This window comes from Ipomoea triloba, chromosome 6 (assembly GCF_003576645.1).
Source record: "Ipomoea triloba cultivar NCNSP0323 chromosome 6, ASM357664v1".
Taxonomy (NCBI): Eukaryota; Viridiplantae; Streptophyta; class Magnoliopsida; order Solanales; family Convolvulaceae; genus Ipomoea; species Ipomoea triloba.
This window is the reverse complement of record NC_044921.1, coordinates 26,375,392-26,394,877: the sequence shown is the minus strand read 5'-3', so window position 1 is coordinate 26,394,877 and position 19,486 is coordinate 26,375,392. Positions and strand designations below refer to the sequence as shown.

The following is a 19,486-nucleotide window of genomic DNA, read 5'->3' as shown; positions in this document are numbered from 1 at the left end:
ACCATAGTTTTCATATTTTGTGTTTTTAAAGATTCAGAATATACCATAGTAAAAATTAGACATAAAAGTACCTATTTAGTTAACTGAACTTGGTTTTTTTTTTTTTTTTTTTGGTTTTCTTTCTTTTTGCAGTGGAATTATTACTCTCATAAGCTGTCCATGCATGAAGCATAAAGGATGCTACAATTGTAGTCTCTCAAAAGAGGAAAGGATAAAGCAATTAGAAATGTATCAATTGGCTTAGGTACCCATTAACAATTTCAAAGTCAATTGATAAAAGCTAGGATACAACAATAAAAATATAAAGAAAGAAAGGTAAGTAATCAACATGTGTAATTTGAATTGTGATTTATCTGTTCATAATTCCACAATTATGCCGGGTAGGCGTAGGAGTTTGAAAATGAGAGATTCACCTTTTGAGGGTGATAAAAGGATACAACAATAAATATAAAGAAAAAAATGCAATTAATAGTGTAATTTGGAAGGGCTTTATCCTTAATTAAAATTTCATATTTTCATAACTACAAGAATATAGGCGATCTATATGTTGATTACTATCACATTTACTATTGTTATAAATGTTTATTAAAAATGATTATTGTATCAAAGTCAACATTGCATGATTTATGAAAGATTTACTCTTCTTCTTTTCTTTTCTAATATAAATATGCCGTCCTCTCCTACCCGAAGAACATCCGGATATTTAGGGTTTGGTACTGAAAATTAAAAGGCTAATTAATAAAGTAGAATGACAGAAATTTATGTTGACAATCCATTATATATATAACATTCACAATCCAAGAACAAAGCAAAGAACACGGGAAATGCACGGTAAGTACACGCAACATGAACGAAGGATTACAAAGGTTTTTTGTTGGGCTAGAAGACCCAATTTGACATATTGTATTTGAATATGAACCTACTAAAATATTACATACTTTTTAATATCATATCTATACAGTGATTTTAGTTTAAAAATGATTTTCAATATAAAATACATAGGAAAGGCTATTATGGAAATTTGAACCCAATATGTAGTATTTCATACACTATACTAAATATGAGGACGACAAATATAGAAATTATTTACTCCATGTCGCACAAATCCATTATAAATTCATCTTCATCCTCATCATCCATTCCACATCTCATACCCTCACTCAGAACTTGATTGTTGTTTTCAATTACTCCCTCCGTCCCGTAATGCTTGTCCTATTTTCTTTTTGCACGGAATTTTAGGCAACAAAGTAAAAGTAATTTTTCTTCCAATTTTGCCCTTCTTTTTTTTTTTTTTTTTCTCTCCCAGCCACTCAATAATCCACTAAAGTCTGGAAGGAACCATATGCTTTTCTTCTTCTCCAAACCATACGTTTCTACAGAGTACTTTTTTCTCTTTCTCTTTCGTTTTCTTTCGTTTCTCTAGTTCCATTTTTTTCTAAATTCTAAAATCCTTTCTTCCATGAAGACTGAAATCTACATCGCCGTACTCATATGGGAAGATATTGAAGATATGCATCGCCTAATTTCGTAGAGATTTCAACACACGAAAATGGAGTTTTGATGAAATTGGAGCATGGGCTTTGCAATCTTTCAATCAATTTAAAAAATTGATATCAAGGTTAGTAATCTACACTTAATCTATGGAGTTTCCTTACAAATAGTGACTTTAAGATTAAAGCTTTTGAAAAGTTATTCTTAGTTCTCCTTCAATTTAGGGTTTTTTTAATTTGTTTTTTTTATTGAATCTCAAATCCTAGTATCACACAAATTGAAATACAGAGCACGAATTTTTTTTTTTAAACTTTGAATCTATTTTTTTCTCTCTTTTTTTTAAACTCAATTTTTTTAATTTTGATGATTATATAGAGCACCCTTTTTTATACACTGTACTTCTCAAAGAAAAATTACTCTATAGTTTCTGTCTATATATGCAGTAGGATCACCAAAACTGAGAAAAAAATAGCAGTAAAATTTTCCGCCAATTTTTGATATGACATTTACGGATTAAAATACTCTATTTTTTTTTAACTTATGGTCAATAGAATGCTTAGTGTCTATTAGTACTCTGTATATATAGTGTGTTTGTAGGAAGCCTTTTTTTGATTTCTTTCTTAGAGTACTTCATAACAGAGAGGTTTTCTGTATTAAAAAAAAAGTTTTTAGTCTACTAATGGAGTTTGTACAAGAAGAGAGTTCTAATGGTGTTCATGTAAGCACGAGATGCTCTAAGGATAAGAGAAATGTTATTTTTGAAACATTATTAAAACACAATGTGAATGGAAAAGTAAAACATGGTTCAGTTAAAGAAGTTGCAAATATGTATTCTGTGTCTACAAGAACTGTTAGTCGAATATGGAAAAAAGGGATTGCTTGTGTTGCAAATGGTGTTCCGGTTGATATTTCTTTAAACTTGTCAGGTAATGTTGGAAGGAAAAGGATTGCGATTAATCCTGAAGATGTTGCTAGAATCCCATTGAATCGCTGGACAACAATTCGTTCTATGGCTAGTGCACTAAGCATGTCAAAAACAAGCCTTCACCGGAGAGTTAAGGATGGATCTTTGAAATCCCACTCAAATGCTGTCAAGCCTATGTTAACAGTGGAAAACCGGAAGGTAAGATTACAGTTCTGCATATCTATGATTGATTCAAGTTCGTCTCATAATAATCCATGTTTCATAGATATGTATGACCGGGTTCATATAGATGAGAAATGGTTTTTCCTCTCAAGAACTTCTCAAAAATATTATCTACTGCCTGAGGAAGATGAACCATATCGTACTTGTAAAAGTAAAAAGTTTATAACAAAAGTTATGTTTCTTTGTGCTGTTGCTCGCCCTCGGTTTGATTTAGAAAGAAATGAAATGTTTGATGGGAAAATTGGGATGTTCCCATTTGTTTATAAAGAACCAGCTAAGCGTAGAAGTAAGAACCGGGAAGCTGGAACCTTAGAAACTAAGCCCATTGAATCTGTAAATAAAGAAGTTACAAGAAAATGGTTGATTGATTATGTATTGCCTGCAATACGTGCAAAATGGTCTCTAAGTAGTTCAAAGACTATATATATTCAACAAGATAATGCAAAGCCACATATTAGTATGAACGATGCTGAATTTTTGGAGGCTGCAAATAAAGATGGCTTTGATATTCACATAACTTGTCAGCCTCCAAATAGTCCAGACATGAATGTATTGGATCTTGGTTTCTTTAGAGCTCTTCAATCTTTACAACATCAAGAAGCTCCTCGCAATGTGGATGAACTAGTTGCTGCAACTCATAAAGCCTTTAATGAGATCTCGGTAGAAAGTCTTAGTAATGTTTTTCTAACATTGCAATTATGTATGGTTGAAGTTATGAAAAACTTCGGAGGGAACAATTATAAGCTGCCACACATAAATAAGCAAAAGTTAGCACATGAAGGCTTATTACCTACCACTATCGCATGTGATCCAGAAGTCTTAGATGAAGCAATTTCAAGTCTCTAGCAGTAAAGTTCTGAAAATGAGGTTGCTTGGTGAAGTGTACTTGTCGTTGTAAAGTTCTGGTATGAAGTGTAATTGTATTTGTATTTTTGGTGAACATTTGTATCTAGCATTGCTGCTTTTGTAATGTATTTTGTGTTGAAGTGTATGGCAGGAGACACTATGATGATTAGAGTAGTCTGTTTTGCTTATTTTGTATAAATTGATCCATGTAATCTATTTAAGGGTTGCAATGTTGTTTTTTTTTTATGCTTATATATTGTGTAATTAGTGTAAAATATGCTCTGTTCATTTTTATTTATTTATTTATTTTTTAAGTTTCATATTTTCAGTATTGTGTATTGTGTGATTAGGCTATTTTCATGATTGTTTTGATTTTTTCTATGAAAGTTTAACTTTGTTTTTAAATGGAAGCTTTCTCCATTAATGTTTTAGTTACACCATTACAAAGGTGATTGTCAATTTTCTTTGGTTATGCAGAAGCATGGGTATTTAGCTTATGCAGTGATCATGTCTCTGTTAAAAAATTACTCGTAATTTAAATTTCTCAAGTGAACCGGGAGTAATATTTATGGAGTATTTAGCTTAGGGGTGAACACGGGTAAATTACGATCAATAATTGATAACTACGGAGTACGGAGTATTTTTAAATCTTTATAATTGACCAAAAATTGAAGTTTGATTTTCGATCGGTTATGTCAATTATCGAAAAATTGAATGTCATAACCCATTTAAAACCGATTCATTGAATAATCGAAATTTTGAACGTCCATAATTGATTTATCGAATAACAAAAATTTTTTAACCGCGAATTTATCAATTAAAACTAATAACCGATAATTGGCCGAAAACAAAAAAATTTTATCGTTTCGATATCGGTTATTGAATGCGTCATTTTTTTTTCGATAAGTATGCTCACCCCTAATTTAGCTCATCAAGAATGAAAAATTAAAACTTAAGAACAAAATTATCTTGGTTGTTTAAATAAAGAGTAGAAAAATAGGTAAAATGAATAAAAATAGTCTTATATTTTGACTACAACAAGTACTACATAGTACAAAGTACAATAAATTAACTTAAAAGTATGAAATACATATAAGGGCAATTTTGTAAAAATAGAATAATAGTGGTGTTTAGTTTAGGAGAGTGGACACCATTATGGGACAAATTAAAAAGGAAAGTAAGACAGGTAAAATGAGACGGAGGGAGTAGATCATTTCATCGATCAGTTCACCATAGATATAATTCACCTTCCCGTAATGCTTTTCGGGATAACTGTAACTTTTAATGTATGATAATAGCATGAAGAAACGAGGTAAGCAAGAACAAACCAATCCACACCAAAGGTACAACCAACTCGCACGCAAAAAGCTAAGAAAAGATTACAAATTTCTTGATTAAAAAAAACAAAACATATATATAGTTCAAGTATATCAGAACTCGGAAACAACCACTCTCCTGTGGAAATTCCGGTGAGGGCGTTGGGGTTGTTGGAGGATGAAGCTATTAGGAAGAAAATAGCAAGGTTAATAGTGTACATTCACAATGTGTCCATCTGTTTCTTCCTCCCTACTTGTATATATACTGCAGTTGTTCTTCTTTAGTAAGCAATCTGTAAACTTCCGTTTATAACTCATCAATACACAACATACCTTTTCCCTTTCTTGTTACAACTGCTGTGCACAATTCTAATAGGGGTCCCGTCTTCTCCGCCCGCCATGAACGCACGCACGGCAGCCGTCCAGAACGTGCACGCCGGTGCTGGCCACGTAGTTTCTTTGACACTCGGCGTATTTGACGATATGATGGTTGTCACCCCAGAAGTTCTCGTTGCTAAAAACAACGAATTTTCTTGAAGCTTTTCGAGATAACTGTAAACTTTAACGTATGATAATGGCGTGAAAAAATGGGTAAGCAAGACACAATAATGTCTATCTTGCATTGCATGCATGATATGATCTTCATGTTGAATACGCCATGCATGAAAAGGTTAATGTTTTGCTAATGATATGATGTTTGTCTAATTGTCTCACTGCTATTGTGTTGTCTCTCGCTCTGTGCTGAATCATATCACATGAATTATTGTCTAATAAAAGTAAATTGCTTGGCTTCCATTCTTGCTGATTTCCGGCAACCATGAATTGAACTATTGTATCTGATGATCTATTTTGGTAGGCAACCATGAATTGAACTATTGTATCTGATGATCTATTTTGGTAGTGTTGTGGTCGTATACTGTCTCCTATTTTGTCTAATCCTGCAAACACATTTGGTCAACAAACAACGTTAACCATTTCAAAATGTTCCAATCATTTTTCTATCCGCATGGACCAAATCGGTTTTGTCCATTGTAACTTCCCATTTCGTTTACACTATTATTTTAATGAGCTTTTGCATGTGATTAAGGGAGAGAAGATGGGAGGGAAGGAAAAAACAAACAAATAAGAAAATGAAAAAATACAAATTAAAAAAAAAAGTAGAGATTTACGCACTCCAGTTGGGTACGAGATTTGTGCCTCACGCATTTACAATGGGGTTGTTGTAGCACTATGGTGGGGACCACTTCATTGTCAAAAACCAAATCTTTTCTCTCATCCACATGGACACCCAAACCTTCAAAAACCATTGAAATTCTACTATTAGGGATGACCGTACCTTATATTCTTATCCATAAATGACAAAACTTTATCTGTTTTTCGCTTGCAGGAGAGTTCCAAATTTGCTGATCTGAATCATGATGGCTGCATTATTATATCGATTGTCGTGTTTCTTGGTATTGGCTGTTTTGTTAACAGGGAGCTTCTGTGATGCAAGTGAAGAAGTGGGTATATATGAGATCAAGAGATGCAACTTCTCTGTGAAGATCACAAACTATGGAGCAACTGTTATCTCTGTCATCCTCCCTGATAAAAATGGTTTGTTCTTGTTCATGGATTTTCTCCTGTGAAATCTTGCGTACAGTTTTCCCTGGTAGATCTTATCTTCTTGATTGCTTTACCTGATTTTAGTTATCTGATTTTAATATAATGTTTGGATAGGAAAATTGGGAGATGTGGTTCTTGGATTCGATTCTGTTGATGACTACAAGGTTAGTTTATGGCTATGGTTGTTAATTAGTTGTCTCTCAGTGAGGTGTTGGGGACATCATTAAATGTGTTTTTTTTTTTTTTTTTGACATGTTTGCAGAATGACACAGCCTATTTTGGTGCTATAGTTGGGCGTGTTGCTAACAGGATTGGGGCAGCAAGCTTCAAGCTTAATGGTGCGGAGTACAAATTGCCTGCAAATGATCATGGAAACACTCTCCATGGTAAGTTTTCAATCTTTTTGAGTGACGAGGGAAACACGTAGTAACCCAAGTTTTTCAATTTTATGGGCTACCAGCAACACGTGGACTATAGTCTTTTGGCTTGATTTCAAATTGAAGCATGTGTTCCATTTCAACTAAAAGATGAGATAATTGGACTGTACATTTATATTTATAACATTTGATTTGAATAATGATAACAATGTGATGTTGTGATCTAAATCCAGGGGGTATCAGAGGATTCAGTGATGTGATATGGACTGTGGAAAATTACAAGAAAGACAGCCATCTCACTCTCTCATACAACAGCTATGATGGAGAACAAGGTAAGGTCTAGCTACTATGTTGGGTCTCACTGTCAGTTTAAACTTTTAATTTAGACGGAGCATACAGAGATTCAGGAATTGATGTTTGAATGTGTGTAGGATTTCCTGGGAATCTGTCTGTTACTGTGACTTACACATTCATTGGCAAAAAAAGGCTGAGAATAAGAATGAAAGCCAAGGCTCTGAACAAGGCAACGCCAGTGAATCTAGCCACACATTCCTACTGGAATCTTGGTGGCCATGACAGTGGCGATATCTTGTCACATACTATCCAGCTCTTCGGCTCGAAGATCACTCCTGTGGATGAAAAGCTCATCCCTACTGGTGCCATTGAACCGGTGAAAGGGACAGCGTACGATTTCCTGAAGCCACGGGCTATAGGGAGCGAGCTGAATAAGCTTCCGGGTGGATATGATATAAACTATGTGTTGGACGACAGCAATGGTTCCAGGCATCATCTGGGGAAGGCTGCTGTGGTGGTAGATAGCAAATCTGGGAGAAAAATGGAGCTGTGGACTAACAAGCCTGGCGTTCAGTTTTACACAAGTAATATGTTGGAAGATACAAAGGGGAAAGGTGGATATGTTTACAAAAAACATGCTGCATTGTGCTTGGAGACCCAAGGATTTCCAGATTCTGTGAACCACCCGAATTTCCCTTCCCAGATTGTGAATCCGGGTGAGACTTATGACCATGCCATGGTTTATCGGTTCACTATTCATGATCATGAAGCATCCCACGCCGGCTACTGATAGATAGGGATCCAACGCAATATAAAACCTACACAATTTTGTTTTGTCGCGTAATTAGGATATAGGGTGAAGCAAATTGCTTTGTTGTTTGTATTAAATAAAAGTTTAGAGTCAAACAATGGCATATTAAACTTTGTATATTATGAACTTAAATTCTATGTATTGGATCAGGGTCCATAGTACAAATTTCAGCCCGTGGTGTTCCTCCTTGTGCTGTCTGGCCTTTCCACCACTCTTGTTTTCTTCATGGCTCTTCAGCTCAAAATATGACCAATCCGCACCAAAGGTACAACCAACTCGCACGCAAAAAGCTAAGAAATGATTACAAATTTCTTGATTAAAAAAAAAAAACACAAAACATATAGTTGAAGTAGATCAGAACTCGGAAACAACCACTCTCCTGTTGAAATTCCGGTGGCAGCTCAAGTGAGGGCGCTGGGGGTCCCTTCTTCTCCGGCCGCCATGAATGCACGCACGGCAGCCGTCCAGAACGTGCACGCCGGTGCTGGCTGCGTAGTTTCTTTGACACTCGGCGTATTTGACGATGGTTGTCACCCAGAAGTTCTCGTTGTTAAAACCCACCGAATTTTCGTGAAGCTTTTCGGGATAATTATAATTTGTAAGGTATGATAATGGCGTGAAAAAATGAGGTTAGCAAGATACAATGTCTATCTTGCATTGCATGCGTGATATGATGATAATGTCGAATACGCCATGCATGAAAAGGTTAAGGTTTTGCTAATGATGATGTTTGTCTAATTGTCTCATTGCTACGGTGTTGTCTCTCAGCTCTGTGCTGAATCACATGAATTATTGTCTAATAAAAGTAAATTGCTTGGCTTCCATTCTATAATAAAATGTATCTTTTATTCATGGTCCAAGGAATAATAATTGCAGTGTAAAGGAGTTGGGCAGGGCATAAATGTATAATTCATGCAGGCTTCTTTGATTTGTTTGATTTGGCCTAGACTCATTGTCCCCTTTTAGTTTCAAAAACCCAAATCTGACTCAAGACAAGGCCAGCCCAATAGGCCCAAAATGACAACTAGCCCATTCATACTTTTGCTTCAAAGTGAACATTAGGTTCGTTCGCATAAGCAGCTCAGTAGTCACATGGATGAAGTTTGGGAAGAAAGACCCGTGATCAAGCCTCACCAACAGTAGTGTAGGAGCGACTCCCCTGCCATATGTTCTGTCGAGGCGTGAGGACCATTAGAATTGAAGATTCAAGCTTGTGGGAGGAAAAAAAGAATACGGAGTAATAAATAAAATCTTATCTAGCTCCACATACAATCGTTGGCAATTGGAAAAATTATTAATGACAACGTGTCAACGTGGATTAGCACAAGCCACTGAGTAGTAACCCTGTCAGCATTTTCTCGGAGCCGCCAGGTTTGATTCATATCCAGCTGTTCTTGTCTAATCCTGCAAACACATTTAGTCAACAAACAACGTTAACCATTTCAAAATGTTCCAATCATTTGTCTATCCGCATGGACCAAATCGGTTTTGTCCATTGTGACTTCCCATTTCGTTTACTCTATTATTCAAGAAGCAAAAAAAGGAAAAAAATAAAATAATATTCTACCCGATATGTAAAAATATAAAAAAGTTATAAATATTACTATACTCGAAAGTCATAATATTCTTATCCATAAATGACAAAACTTTATCTGTTTTTCGCTATTTCCAAGATTTTAAACAGTCATACAGACATTAAATTAAATGTGATATATACAGATAGAAGGGAGTGCAATAGTGCATTGTATTTGCTGATCTGAATCACGATGGCTGCATTATATCGATTGTTGTCTTTCTTGGTTTTGGCTGTTTTCTTAACAGGGAGCTTCTGTGATGCAAGTGAAGAAGTGGGTATATATGAGATCAAGAGAGGCAGCTTCTCTGTGAAGATCACAAACTATGGAGCAATTGTTATCTCTGTCATCCTCCCTGATAAAAATGGTTTGTTAGTTCATGGATTTTCTCCTGTAAAAACTTGAGTTTTTCCTGGTAGATCTTATCTTCTTGATTGCTTTACCTGATTTTAGTTATCTTTAATCTAATGTTTGGATAGGAAAATTGGGAGATGTGGTTCTTGGATTCGATTCTGTTGATGACTACAAGGTTAGTTTATGGCTATGGTTGTTAGTTGTCTCTTAGTGAGGTGTTGGGACATCATTAAATGTGTTTTTTTTTTTGACATGTTTACAGAATGACACAGCCTATTTTGGTGCTATAGTTGGGCGTGTTGCTAACAGGATTGGGGGAGCAAGCTTCAAGCTTAATGGTGTGGAGTACAGATTGCCTGCAAATGATCATGGAAACACTCTCCATGGTGAGTTTTTCAATCTTTTTGAATGACGAGGGAAACCGGCAACCACTATCCGAGGGTGGGTATGCACTGGGTAACCGAGTTTTTCAATCTTATGGCAAAAACCCTAAGTTGATAGTCCCTCACGTGTGCGGGCGGACTATTTTTTTTAAAGGCTACAAGCAACACGTGAATCATAGTCTCTTGGCTCTGATTTCAAATTGAAGCACACGTTTCATCTCAACTAAAATCTTAAGCTGATAGTTAGACTGTACATTTATGTTTATAACATTTGATTTGAATAATGATAACAATGTGATGTTGTCATCTAAATCCAGGGGGTTTCAGAGGATTCAGTGATGTGATATGGACTGTGGAAGATTACAAGAAAGACAGCCATCTGACTCTCTCATACAACAGCTATGATGGAGAACAAGGTAAGGTTTAGCTGATATGTTGATCATATACGGTATAAGATGCAAACGTGTAGTCTCACTATCAGTTTAAACTTTTAATTTAGACAGAGCATACTAGGAGCTTCCCAAGTAGCTTATGATTCAGGAATTGATGTTTGAATCTGTGTAGGATTTCCTGGGGATCTGTCTGTTAGTGTGACTTACATGTTCATTGGCAAAAACAAGCTGGGAATAAGAATGAAAGCCAAGGCTCTGAACAAGGCAACACCAGTGAATCTAGCCTCACATTCCTACTGGAATCTTGGTGGCCATGACAGTGGTGATATCTTGTCGCATACTATCCAGCTCTTCGGCTCTAAGATCACTCCTGTGGATGAAAAGCTCATCCCTACTGGTGCCCTTGCACCGGTGAAAGGGACAGCGTATGATTTCCTGCAGCCACGGGCAATAGGGAGCGAGTTGAATGAGCTCCCGGGTGGATATGATATAAACTATGTGTTGGACAGCCATGGTCCCAAGCATCTAGGCAAGGCTGCTTTGGTGGTAGATAGCAAATCTGGTAGAAAAATGGAGCTGTGGACTAACAAGCCTGGTGTTCAGTTTTACACGAGTAATATGTTGACAGATACAAAGGGGAAAGGTGGATATGTTTACAAAAAACATGCTGCATTGTGCTTGGAGACCCAAGGCTTTCCAGATTCTGTGAACCACCCGAATTTCCCTTCCCAGATTGTGAATCCGGGCGAGACTTATGACCATGTCATGGTTTATCGGTTCACTACTCATGATGCATCCCACACCGGCCAATAGGGATTTTTGTCGCGGAATTAGGATCTAGGGACCGAGGCAATAATACCTTCATCTAAATTCAGTTTTCTTGGGTCCTTTTGTTAGTGGGAAAGGGTGAAGCAAATTGCTTTGTTGTTTGTATTCAATAAAAGTTTAGGGTCAAGCAATTTGCCACTCTTTCCTATCCAGTTAAAGTCTGTTTCATTCTTACTCTGTTCAGATTCCAAGTAATAAACCATGAAATCATAATTCTATTATCAAAAACCATGTTTTAATGGTGGGGATTGGGGAAGGACAGCTAATAAGAAGAAAAGAAGACACTATTACATAATACATATGAATATTGTGCAGTTCCAAAACACAACCACTATCCTTTTCCAATCATGTTTCAACAATCAGTTAATGAAATTGCCAAAGTAACACAGAAGAGAAGAGATAACAGTCGAGCTCCCGATGACCCTGGAAGAAAGTGAGAAAGGAAGTAGAAATGTAGGTTTTATTGCTTATGAGTGGCCAGCTCTATTGGTGCTGTCTTCTTAAAATCGATTTTGTCAACCTTTACCTCGCCATCAATCAGTTCGTAAACATACACCACAACTCGTCCGCCATCAATGTCCATGAGAACAAAACTAGGGTTAACATCATAGGTAGCACTGCTGTGAGCGCCAGTAGCAGATCCCGGGTTTATAACAACGCCCGCTTCGTGCTTATATGCAGTGAACTGGTGGGTGTGACCAGTGACTAATATGTCTACATTCATCTGTCTCTGAAGCATGGCCAATGAGTCCAAGTCTCCACATGGAATAACCTTCAGTATCATAACAACCAGGAAGAACCGACAATTAAAGCTGGGTATAAGGTGAAAGTTTTAAACAGTTTTGGGATTTTCAAGTAAAAATTGGTATTAGGGTATAGAAAAGAGTCATGAATCTGACCTGATGACCATGGCACACTCCAATCTTAAACTGGCCAATGGTTAATTTTTTTGTCTCTGGGTAACGTATCTCTTCATCATATTCTCCCCGTGTAACATGCAGGTCTGCACAAACAGTTCTCAAGTAGTCCTGAACTTCCTAGATATGATGAACGAAACTTTGTTGACGAGTAATCATCAAAGACTAACAATCAGGAACTTTGAAGCTAAAATAATTTATACAACTAATAGGAAAATGCACTGATTCTTAAGAACAAAAAAAGAACCAGACTGAGGCATCATGTAACTCATTCATCAGGTAGTATTCTAAAGAGTTGCAATCCTCTATCTCTATCTTCTCCAATATTCTTAAGTGAATCATCTGATCTTCTCTTCAATAATATCCCTCCATCAATGGCATACTAAGAAAAGGAAAGGCTCCCAATTTGTTATAAAGCTCTAGTTTATCATGCTTCCATGCATCCCTTTCCTAACCACCAAAATCAGGAAAAATACAATCCTTCCATTACAGCTTAATCTATCATTCATCTTGAAACAGAAACAAGATCAACCATTAAGATTTCAAGCTTGTATCATCTTTAAGCTCCATCTGCATCTATTATCTTTTCCTCTGCTCTAAACAAACAGATATTGCTATTTTACCACACTAAAGGTTCAGGCTTTTCAGCAATTATATAAAGTTGCTCCATAAATATCAGTGGTCAACAATCCTTCACTTCATTTCCTTTCAACAGAATCATAAAGCCTAATATGGCTCCTACTGATTGGGATTTAAACCTCATTAGCATACTAGGACAATCACTTATCAAAAAATTCCCAATCTTTACATACAAATAAAGTATTAAACAAAACCCAAAGCACAAAAAGATAAAATTAAAAAAGGAGCTAACTTTGATACAGAGATTTCCAGTGCAGATGATATGTTGGATCTTCCCAGGAACAAGCATAGCCTTGAACTTTGCAGGCAGATCAGGCGCTCTGTGAGGTATATGAAGATCGCCCAATACCAGAACCAGCACCATCCTCACCTCCTCCTTTCAAATTCTTATCAAATTTTCTTTCTTTTCGGATTTCAAACAGAACCCAGATTCTGAAATGCCCAAAAGATCAAGTAAACACTCTGTCAGCAATAATCTCAAGAAGCAATTACATCAGGCTAAACATCTCCATATTCATACATCGTATAGAGTTATATCAATGTTGTTCGAACCTGAGAATCTGTAGAAATCATAGACCCGCCATAACCCCTTCTCTGAGTGCACAGTGCGCTATGAATTCCGATTGTCCTCGTCGCTGGAGTGGTTGGTTACTTGTGAGCCGGTTTTGCTTTGGCGGCGTCGTTTGCTTCTTAAAAAGACCATGCGATTAAAATAGTTCAAAATAAATTATGACAATGCTCTTAATAAATTAACCTTTTAAAATAGAAAAATAGTCAGTTAAATACTTTGTGCTCAGATATCATGATTAAAATTGATCCATTTTTGAACCACATTCTAACTTTTCATATTATTATTATATAATAATAATAAAACACTTCTACCTCATGTCTTAACCAGCTAACCTAAAACACTATACAACTACATGATACCCAAAGACAAACCGCTTGTCATCACAACAAATGTATTATCATTAATGATATTCATTCCAAAAAAATGGCATTCTTTTTCTCCTGAGATTTCTCTAGCTCTGGGGGGAAAGGGATGGAATGGTGGTTTTCTCTATCCTTACAGCTTGTAAAAGAATGATATACAATATTAATCTCTGGAATGCACAACCAGTGCCACATGGACAGTTCAGTTGGTTTTTGGGTGGTAGATTGTAGGCAGGAATGCACGAACAGTTAGCATTCGTTCACCTATCCCACTCTGCCTCTGCTTCTGAACAATCCACAACACGAGAGCTGTGGGAGACCCTCACATGGCCCGGCTTGGCAGACTTCTGAGACGAGCAATTCAGCTGCTCCGATATGTCGCTTTGTCTGGAGGGATGGCGACGATGATGATGATGTGCAGACGAATGGTGGGCTATGTGCTTTGACGATTGGAGCTGTTCCAAGATTCCCAGCACGTAAGTCATGTTAGGTCGCCTTTTGGTCTCAGGACGCGTGCATTGGAATGCAAGATTGGCTGCAAAATAAGCTGCATTTCTCGGGTACTGTCCCTCTAACCTGATGTCCATGATTCTAGCCACGCTGCGCTTCTCGTGCAAACAAGGCCTCACCCAGTCCACCAGAGTTTGGCCTTGCCCGAGAGATTTGTCCATTACCCTACGACCTGTAAGCAGCTCAAGCAACACGATGCCAAAGCTATATACGTCACATTTGGCAGAAAGCCTACCTGTTAAGAAACAAACCACATACATTAGACGCACCATAACAAACACGAGAATATGTAAATAAGACAATTTAGTCATAAGAAGGCAGTAAAATTGTATAAGAGAAAATCCAGGAAGAAGTGATAGTTTTCAAAGAGACAACAAAGAAGTCAAGCAGTAACTTTACATATCAAACTCAAATATTTCAATGTAACCCATAAGCTATGAAGTTTGCACCTGTAGTCATATATTCAGGGCAAGTATATCCTTGCGTTCCCATAACCTGAGTGGATACATGTGAATTATCACCGGTTGGACCAAGCTTGGCCAGGCCAAAGTCCGAAAGCTTTACATTAAGTTCCTGCATCAAGAGAATCAGAGTGATTAATGGCAAAGCATTAGAAAATTGATGATCATACGGTTGCTAGATCAAAACCAGGGGAAAAATGAATTCATCTATAGTCCAAGAAGAGTTATGTCACAAATTAGAAGAAGAGGAAGAAGATAAATTCTCAAGCATACCGCATCTAGGAGGATGTTTGAAGCTTTAAAGTCACGATATATAACTTGAGGATTAGAATCATGTAAAAAGGAGAGTCCACGAGCAGCACCCACAGCAACCTTCATCCTCGTCTCCCACGAAAAAGGTGATGTTCCTGCATGCCCTGCAAAATAACATAGCTTAGGATCAACAAACCTAACAGGAACTGCATTAAAGGCTACAAAGATCTCCATTGTTCTAGATGTTCATGATATAATCCATTTTCTCTCTATAACATCAATGAATTTCTAAAGACAATTGAAGTATGACTACAAAGCTGTAAACTTACTTCCGAACAAATGGTTTTCTAAGCTGCCGCTGGGCATGAACTCATACACTAGTAGCCGATGTTCACCTTCCAAGCAGAATCCAGTAAGCTTGACCAAATTTGGGTGATGAAGCTGGCCAAGGAGTTTCACTTCTGACTATAATATGACACTCATCAATATACACGCAACTAAAAGGCTAAGCTGATAGTTGGATTACAAATTTATTATTTATGTATAGCATGCTAAACAGAAAGAACTGAGATGCAGTATTAGACAAAGAGCTCACCAACCACTCTTTATGACCTTGAACACCTCTAAAATTTAGTCTCTTTACTGCAACCGGCATTCCTTCTCCAGATTTTGAAGCATTTAAGGTATCCTTATCTAACCATCCCTTGTAAACCTCACCAAAGCCTCCTTCACCAAGAAGATTATTGAAGTTGTCTGTTGCATCCACAAGTACACTCAGCAGAAAGGACTTTAGGTCTGGAGATGATAATATTTCAATTTCAGACTTTGGAGCTTGACCACTCCCCCCTCTGCTGTGTATAGAAGAAGACTTTTCTGAGCGGGTTGGAACAGGCAAAGGATGGCTTTCATGTACTTTGTCTTCTGAATTGCCAAAATGTGAGATTGTCAACAAATTAAATTATCCCCAGAAACAGTAAATCATTATTATATCTGATGATTAGATGATATATACCAGCAATAAGACAATAGAGACAGACAATGTTGAATGGGAAACAAGAAAAGATGAAAACTTTGAAATGAATATCAAACTTATGATCCACATATACAATGGGAAACAAGAAAAGATGAAAACTTTGAAATGAATATCAAACTTATGATCCACATATACAAGGATTTCATCATTCTAAGGATCACCCAAATTGCACAATGCATGTATTAATCATAATCAAACAAAAAACACAGAATTTACCACTAGATGTAGTGCGAGTGGGTGTTGAGGTTTCCCTAGAGGTCGAAGCGGGGTTGGGAAAGCTTCCAGCTTTTGGGATTTCCTTAACACGCTGTGGCCTTCGGAAGCAATTCCCCATTCCCGGAAATTGCGTCGGAAATCAAAATTTGCCCTCAAAATCGCCGGAAAAATTCACGAAATTTGGTTCTTCATGCTCAGCTCCTCCTCCTCCATCTACTGCGTTCATAGAGAAGAAGGAAGGGGGGAACTAAACACAGCATAGAGACGGAGAATTCAGTTTTTGCAGAAAATAATAACAAAAAAGTTTTCATATGAATCAGAGGAGATGAGGGATTACGTGAACGAGACAATTATGGAGGTGCTATGGTGGAGGGAAATTCTGTCAACTCAGTCATTCTAAATTACTTCTCTACCCTCAGTTCCTCGAGCCAACATGGGTGGACAAATTGGGTTTTTTGTAAATTCGTTCTTTGTTTTGAGTAGTTTGCTGTTTTGACTATTATGCCCCCATTGTACATTCACACCCCAATAAATAATTAGCCGAGTTCTTAAAATGTTAATACGTGCTGGTGTCTTTTTGTATTAAATATCATTATTAAGTAGTGTGAAAACATTATTTACATAATACTCGATGTAAAAGACAACCATGACCAAGGTCTATGTGCAAAATTGTATAAATAATATGCTTACAAACTGTTGGGATTATAATAATCTAATGTTTTTTTTTTTTAAATATATAGCAATGAATATTAAGTTTTTTACCTTTCCAATAGAGTTATTTAAGTAATTTGAAACTCTTGACATTTGACTATTGAAAATTACAATTGAATTATTAGTTTTTCATTTACAAAACTCAATGTAAATGAAGTACTTTTTGATATAAACACCTCCTCTGAATTATTAAAGATGTTAGAACAAAGCATTATATCATAGTTTACTTAAGCACGTAAAGCTTTGGAGTTATATATGTAAAATTCTTAAAATAGCATATTCAAGTTTAAGGTAGAAGATAACAATAGATTGAACTAAACTAGTTTAGCATCCCGTTCACTTTCTGGTGTAAGACAGTTGAAGCCATTGAGATAAACGTGGAATCCGATTAAATAAGGAGTAATTAATTACTTTTTGAAGTGATGATCATTCTCCAGAGAACCAGAGATACTAAAGAGATTGAGACAGACAGTTTAACAATGAGATAGAAGATGATATGTGAGGATGTGTATTCTAAATTGAAGACTTGATCCACATATTCAAGAATAGATTTATCATGTATACTTATAAAGTCATCCCTACTTGATCCAATAATAGACTTGATTCACATAATTCCAGCCGAATAGTGGTCATCCTTACATATAAACAATAATTTGTTTGAGAAGAAAAATAAGTAGAATATTTATTTTAAGAGTAAAAATGTCCATTTAATATATTAGGGAGAAAAACCGTTACTTTTAGAATAATTGAGGGATAAATGTGGATACATGAATAATTCATACAAAATATATTATAAATATATAATTCAAGGGAAAAAATTAAAGTGTCATTTTCTCTACAATTTTAAAATCCCGAACTGTCACAATGCCTTTATTTATTGATTTAATTAATAATATAATCGAGATCGAAGTTAAAGATGCTACTATATATACCTAGCTACTAGTGGTTAAATATTTTGTTTTATTAAATACAATACTTAACTAAACAAAGACTTGAGAAGAGATTAAGATGGAGTAGAGGATATGATATGATATTGAATTTTGTAGGCAACAAACTAAAGATGGGATGGAAACTCTATGAAAATGCTAATAATAAATTAAAACAAAAACTATAAAAATTCATTCATTGCATAAGCAAGCTTCTAATGAGGGCAGCTTGGTTGGTATCGGTAGTAGCCAATAGCTCAGACAAGCGTTCACTCAAGTCATCAACTTCTCTATGCAAGCTTCTTATGTAGTTACATGTGTCTTGCAACACCCTGGCCGCTGATACCTGCATTTATAAACAATAATCGTTAGTCAAGTTTATGGTGCTATCAGTGAGTTCTCTCTTCAATTTATGAAAAAGTTCATAGTTGTTATTAGAACATGCGCTTTGAAAATTGTTGTCATCATCATATCAGAATTGAGAAAACCAACGCGACCGTAATTTGTTTTCAAAAGGAGGATTGATAGATACACATATTGTGTTGACTCAGCTCGTGTATGAAAATAACCAACTTAAGTAGGAGTAAAAAAGAAGCCCTGGTTGCCTCAAAAGGTGGCCAAGTAATTCGAATATGAGTTTCGTGTAAAAAGGTCATGAGTTAGGTTCTTGCTAACACTTTCTTGATTGGTCGAGTCTGTCGCGCAAGCTAAGATCTTTTTAGTGCGAGCTTATTGATTATTACACAAAAATAAGGTTTATTGTGTACATAACAAATTATTATACAAAAATAGAATTTACCCCATCCACATCTTGAGATAACGAAGAAACCCTAATTAAGTAGCATGTTACTTGAGCTATTATTATATTTAATTTAATCTCACATGGCTTAGCTTCAAAGAAGTTTCAATTCCTAGCCAGCCAGGAATTAAGATTAATACTAATTATAAAATTAAACAACCCATTAATTAAGGTAGGTAGCTTAGTCCACATACAGGCCAGGCCAACCTACAGAAACTGAGGAACAAAGAAGCAACATCGAATCATAGAATACTATAGTATACCTTGTCTGAGGATGTATTGCGAAGTTCAGGAAGAAGCTGCTGCAACTTGGAAACCAGATCGTTGATTTGGTCGTCGGAAATTCTTGAAGCTCCTGTGTTTCTGGATCTTGATCTTCGACTAGACATGATGGTTTAATTTTTATAATTGAGAATTGAATTGAAGAAAGTGAAATGAAATCTAATGGAGATCAGATCAGATGAAGCTGCAATATGCATGCAATGAATTGAAGGAGAAAGCTTCTAGGCTTAACTCCTCTTTAAATAGTAAGGGAGACCACATACTATCTTCCTCCCTTCCTTCTGGGTTTTAATTAACTAATCAGATTTAATCTCTCTCTGGCTGTGTGTGAGTGTGAGCTTGTCAGGACCTTATCTTTTTTTATTGCACCTATGTGTGTATAGCAGAAG

At 36.2% G+C, this 19,486-nt stretch overlaps 6 protein-coding genes across 6 annotated transcripts; 3 read left to right on the top strand and 3 right to left on the bottom strand.

The window, feature by feature from the left end:
* Positions 1-1,465: 1,465 nt before the first annotated feature.
* Positions 1,466-3,679, top strand: LOC116021550. The gene is made up of 2 exons (XM_031261978.1): positions 1,466-1,618; positions 2,418-3,679. The coding sequence occupies exon 2, from the start codon at positions 2,501-2,503 to the stop codon at positions 3,482-3,484; it is 984 nt and encodes a 327-aa protein (XP_031117838.1). The 5' UTR covers positions 1,466-1,618; positions 2,418-2,500; the 3' UTR covers positions 3,485-3,679.
* Positions 3,680-6,209: 2,530 nt separating this feature from the next.
* LOC116022347 (aldose 1-epimerase-like) lies at positions 6,210-7,961 on the top strand. Its single transcript, XM_031263030.1, has 5 exons — positions 6,210-6,396; positions 6,520-6,569; positions 6,668-6,791; positions 7,016-7,114; positions 7,214-7,961. Exons 1-5 carry the CDS (start codon positions 6,216-6,218, stop codon positions 7,864-7,866), a joined length of 1,107 nt encoding a protein of 368 aa, XP_031118890.1. The 5' UTR covers positions 6,210-6,215; the 3' UTR covers positions 7,867-7,961.
* A 1,576-nt stretch (positions 7,962-9,537) lies between these two features.
* On the top strand, positions 9,538-11,625 carry LOC116022348 (aldose 1-epimerase-like). Its single transcript, XM_031263031.1, has 5 exons — positions 9,538-9,828; positions 9,941-9,990; positions 10,078-10,201; positions 10,516-10,614; positions 10,763-11,625. The coding sequence occupies exons 1-5, from the start codon at positions 9,654-9,656 to the stop codon at positions 11,401-11,403; spliced, it is 1,089 nt and encodes a 362-aa protein (XP_031118891.1). The 5' UTR covers positions 9,538-9,653; the 3' UTR covers positions 11,404-11,625.
* A 61-nt stretch (positions 11,626-11,686) lies between these two features.
* LOC116022349 (vacuolar protein sorting-associated protein 29-like) lies at positions 11,687-13,681 on the bottom strand. The gene is made up of 4 exons (XM_031263033.1): positions 13,527-13,681; positions 13,207-13,406; positions 12,318-12,455; positions 11,687-12,190 (listed from the first exon to the last, which is right to left on the bottom strand). Exons 2-4 carry the CDS (start codon positions 13,336-13,338, stop codon positions 11,879-11,881), a joined length of 582 nt encoding a protein of 193 aa, XP_031118893.1. The 5' UTR covers positions 13,339-13,406; positions 13,527-13,681; the 3' UTR covers positions 11,687-11,878.
* A 258-nt stretch (positions 13,682-13,939) lies between these two features.
* On the bottom strand, positions 13,940-16,631 carry LOC116023108 (probable serine/threonine-protein kinase PBL18). The gene is made up of 6 exons (XM_031264081.1): positions 16,380-16,631; positions 15,726-16,051; positions 15,460-15,595; positions 15,152-15,294; positions 14,867-14,990; positions 13,940-14,652 (listed from the first exon to the last, which is right to left on the bottom strand). Exons 1-6 carry the CDS (start codon positions 16,495-16,497, stop codon positions 14,168-14,170), a joined length of 1,332 nt encoding a protein of 443 aa, XP_031119941.1. The 5' UTR covers positions 16,498-16,631; the 3' UTR covers positions 13,940-14,167.
* A 1,458-nt stretch (positions 16,632-18,089) lies between these two features.
* LOC116023793 (transcription factor PRE3-like) lies at positions 18,090-19,280 on the bottom strand. Its single transcript, XM_031264807.1, has 2 exons — positions 19,079-19,280; positions 18,090-18,362 (listed from the first exon to the last, which is right to left on the bottom strand). Exons 1-2 carry the CDS (start codon positions 19,202-19,204, stop codon positions 18,213-18,215), a joined length of 276 nt encoding a protein of 91 aa, XP_031120667.1. The 5' UTR covers positions 19,205-19,280; the 3' UTR covers positions 18,090-18,212.
* Positions 19,281-19,486: the final 206 nt, after the last annotated feature.

What these genes read in the sequence shown, in the direction of transcription:
- LOC116021550 (XM_031261978.1), top strand. Translation starts at nt 2,501, where the DNA reads ATGGCTAGTGCACTAAGCATGTCAAAAACAAGCCTTCACCGGAGAGTT.
- LOC116022347 (XM_031263030.1), top strand. Translation starts at nt 6,216, where the DNA reads ATGATGGCTGCATTATTATATCGATTGTCGTGTTTCTTGGTATTGGCT. An exon ending in CATCCTCCCTGATAAAAATG is followed by an intron (nt 6,397 to 6,519) that starts GTTTGTTCTTGT and finishes ATGTTTGGATAG; the next exon opens with GAAAATTGGGAGATGTGGTT. An exon ending in TCATGGAAACACTCTCCATG is followed by an intron (nt 6,792 to 7,015) that starts GTAAGTTTTCAA and finishes ATCTAAATCCAG; the next exon opens with GGGGTATCAGAGGATTCAGT.
- LOC116022348 (XM_031263031.1), top strand. Translation starts at nt 9,654, where the DNA reads ATGGCTGCATTATATCGATTGTTGTCTTTCTTGGTTTTGGCTGTTTTC. An exon ending in CATCCTCCCTGATAAAAATG is followed by an intron (nt 9,829 to 9,940) that starts GTTTGTTAGTTC and finishes ATGTTTGGATAG; the next exon opens with GAAAATTGGGAGATGTGGTT. An exon ending in TCATGGAAACACTCTCCATG is followed by an intron (nt 10,202 to 10,515) that starts GTGAGTTTTTCA and finishes ATCTAAATCCAG; the next exon opens with GGGGTTTCAGAGGATTCAGT.
- LOC116022349 (XM_031263033.1), bottom strand. Translation starts at nt 13,338, where the DNA reads ATGGTGCTGGTTCTGGTATTGGGCGATCTTCATATACCTCACAGAGCG. An exon ending in CTGGAAATCTCTGTATCAAA is followed by an intron (nt 12,456 to 13,206) that starts GTTAGCTCCTTT and finishes CATCATATCTAG; the next exon opens with GAAGTTCAGGACTACTTGAG. An exon ending in GAGTGTGCCATGGTCATCAG is followed by an intron (nt 12,191 to 12,317) that starts GTCAGATTCATG and finishes ATGATACTGAAG; the next exon opens with GTTATTCCATGTGGAGACTT.
- LOC116023108 (XM_031264081.1), bottom strand. Translation starts at nt 16,497, where the DNA reads ATGGGGAATTGCTTCCGAAGGCCACAGCGTGTTAAGGAAATCCCAAAA. An exon ending in CACTCGCACTACATCTAGTG is followed by an intron (nt 16,052 to 16,379) that starts GTAAATTCTGTG and finishes TTGGCAATTCAG; the next exon opens with AAGACAAAGTACATGAAAGC. An exon ending in AAGGTCATAAAGAGTGGTTG is followed by an intron (nt 15,596 to 15,725) that starts GTGAGCTCTTTG and finishes GTCATATTATAG; the next exon opens with TCAGAAGTGAAACTCCTTGG.
- LOC116023793 (XM_031264807.1), bottom strand. Translation starts at nt 19,204, where the DNA reads ATGTCTAGTCGAAGATCAAGATCCAGAAACACAGGAGCTTCAAGAATT. An exon ending in GCAATACATCCTCAGACAAG is followed by an intron (nt 18,363 to 19,078) that starts GTATACTATAGT and finishes TTATAAATGCAG; the next exon opens with GTATCAGCGGCCAGGGTGTT.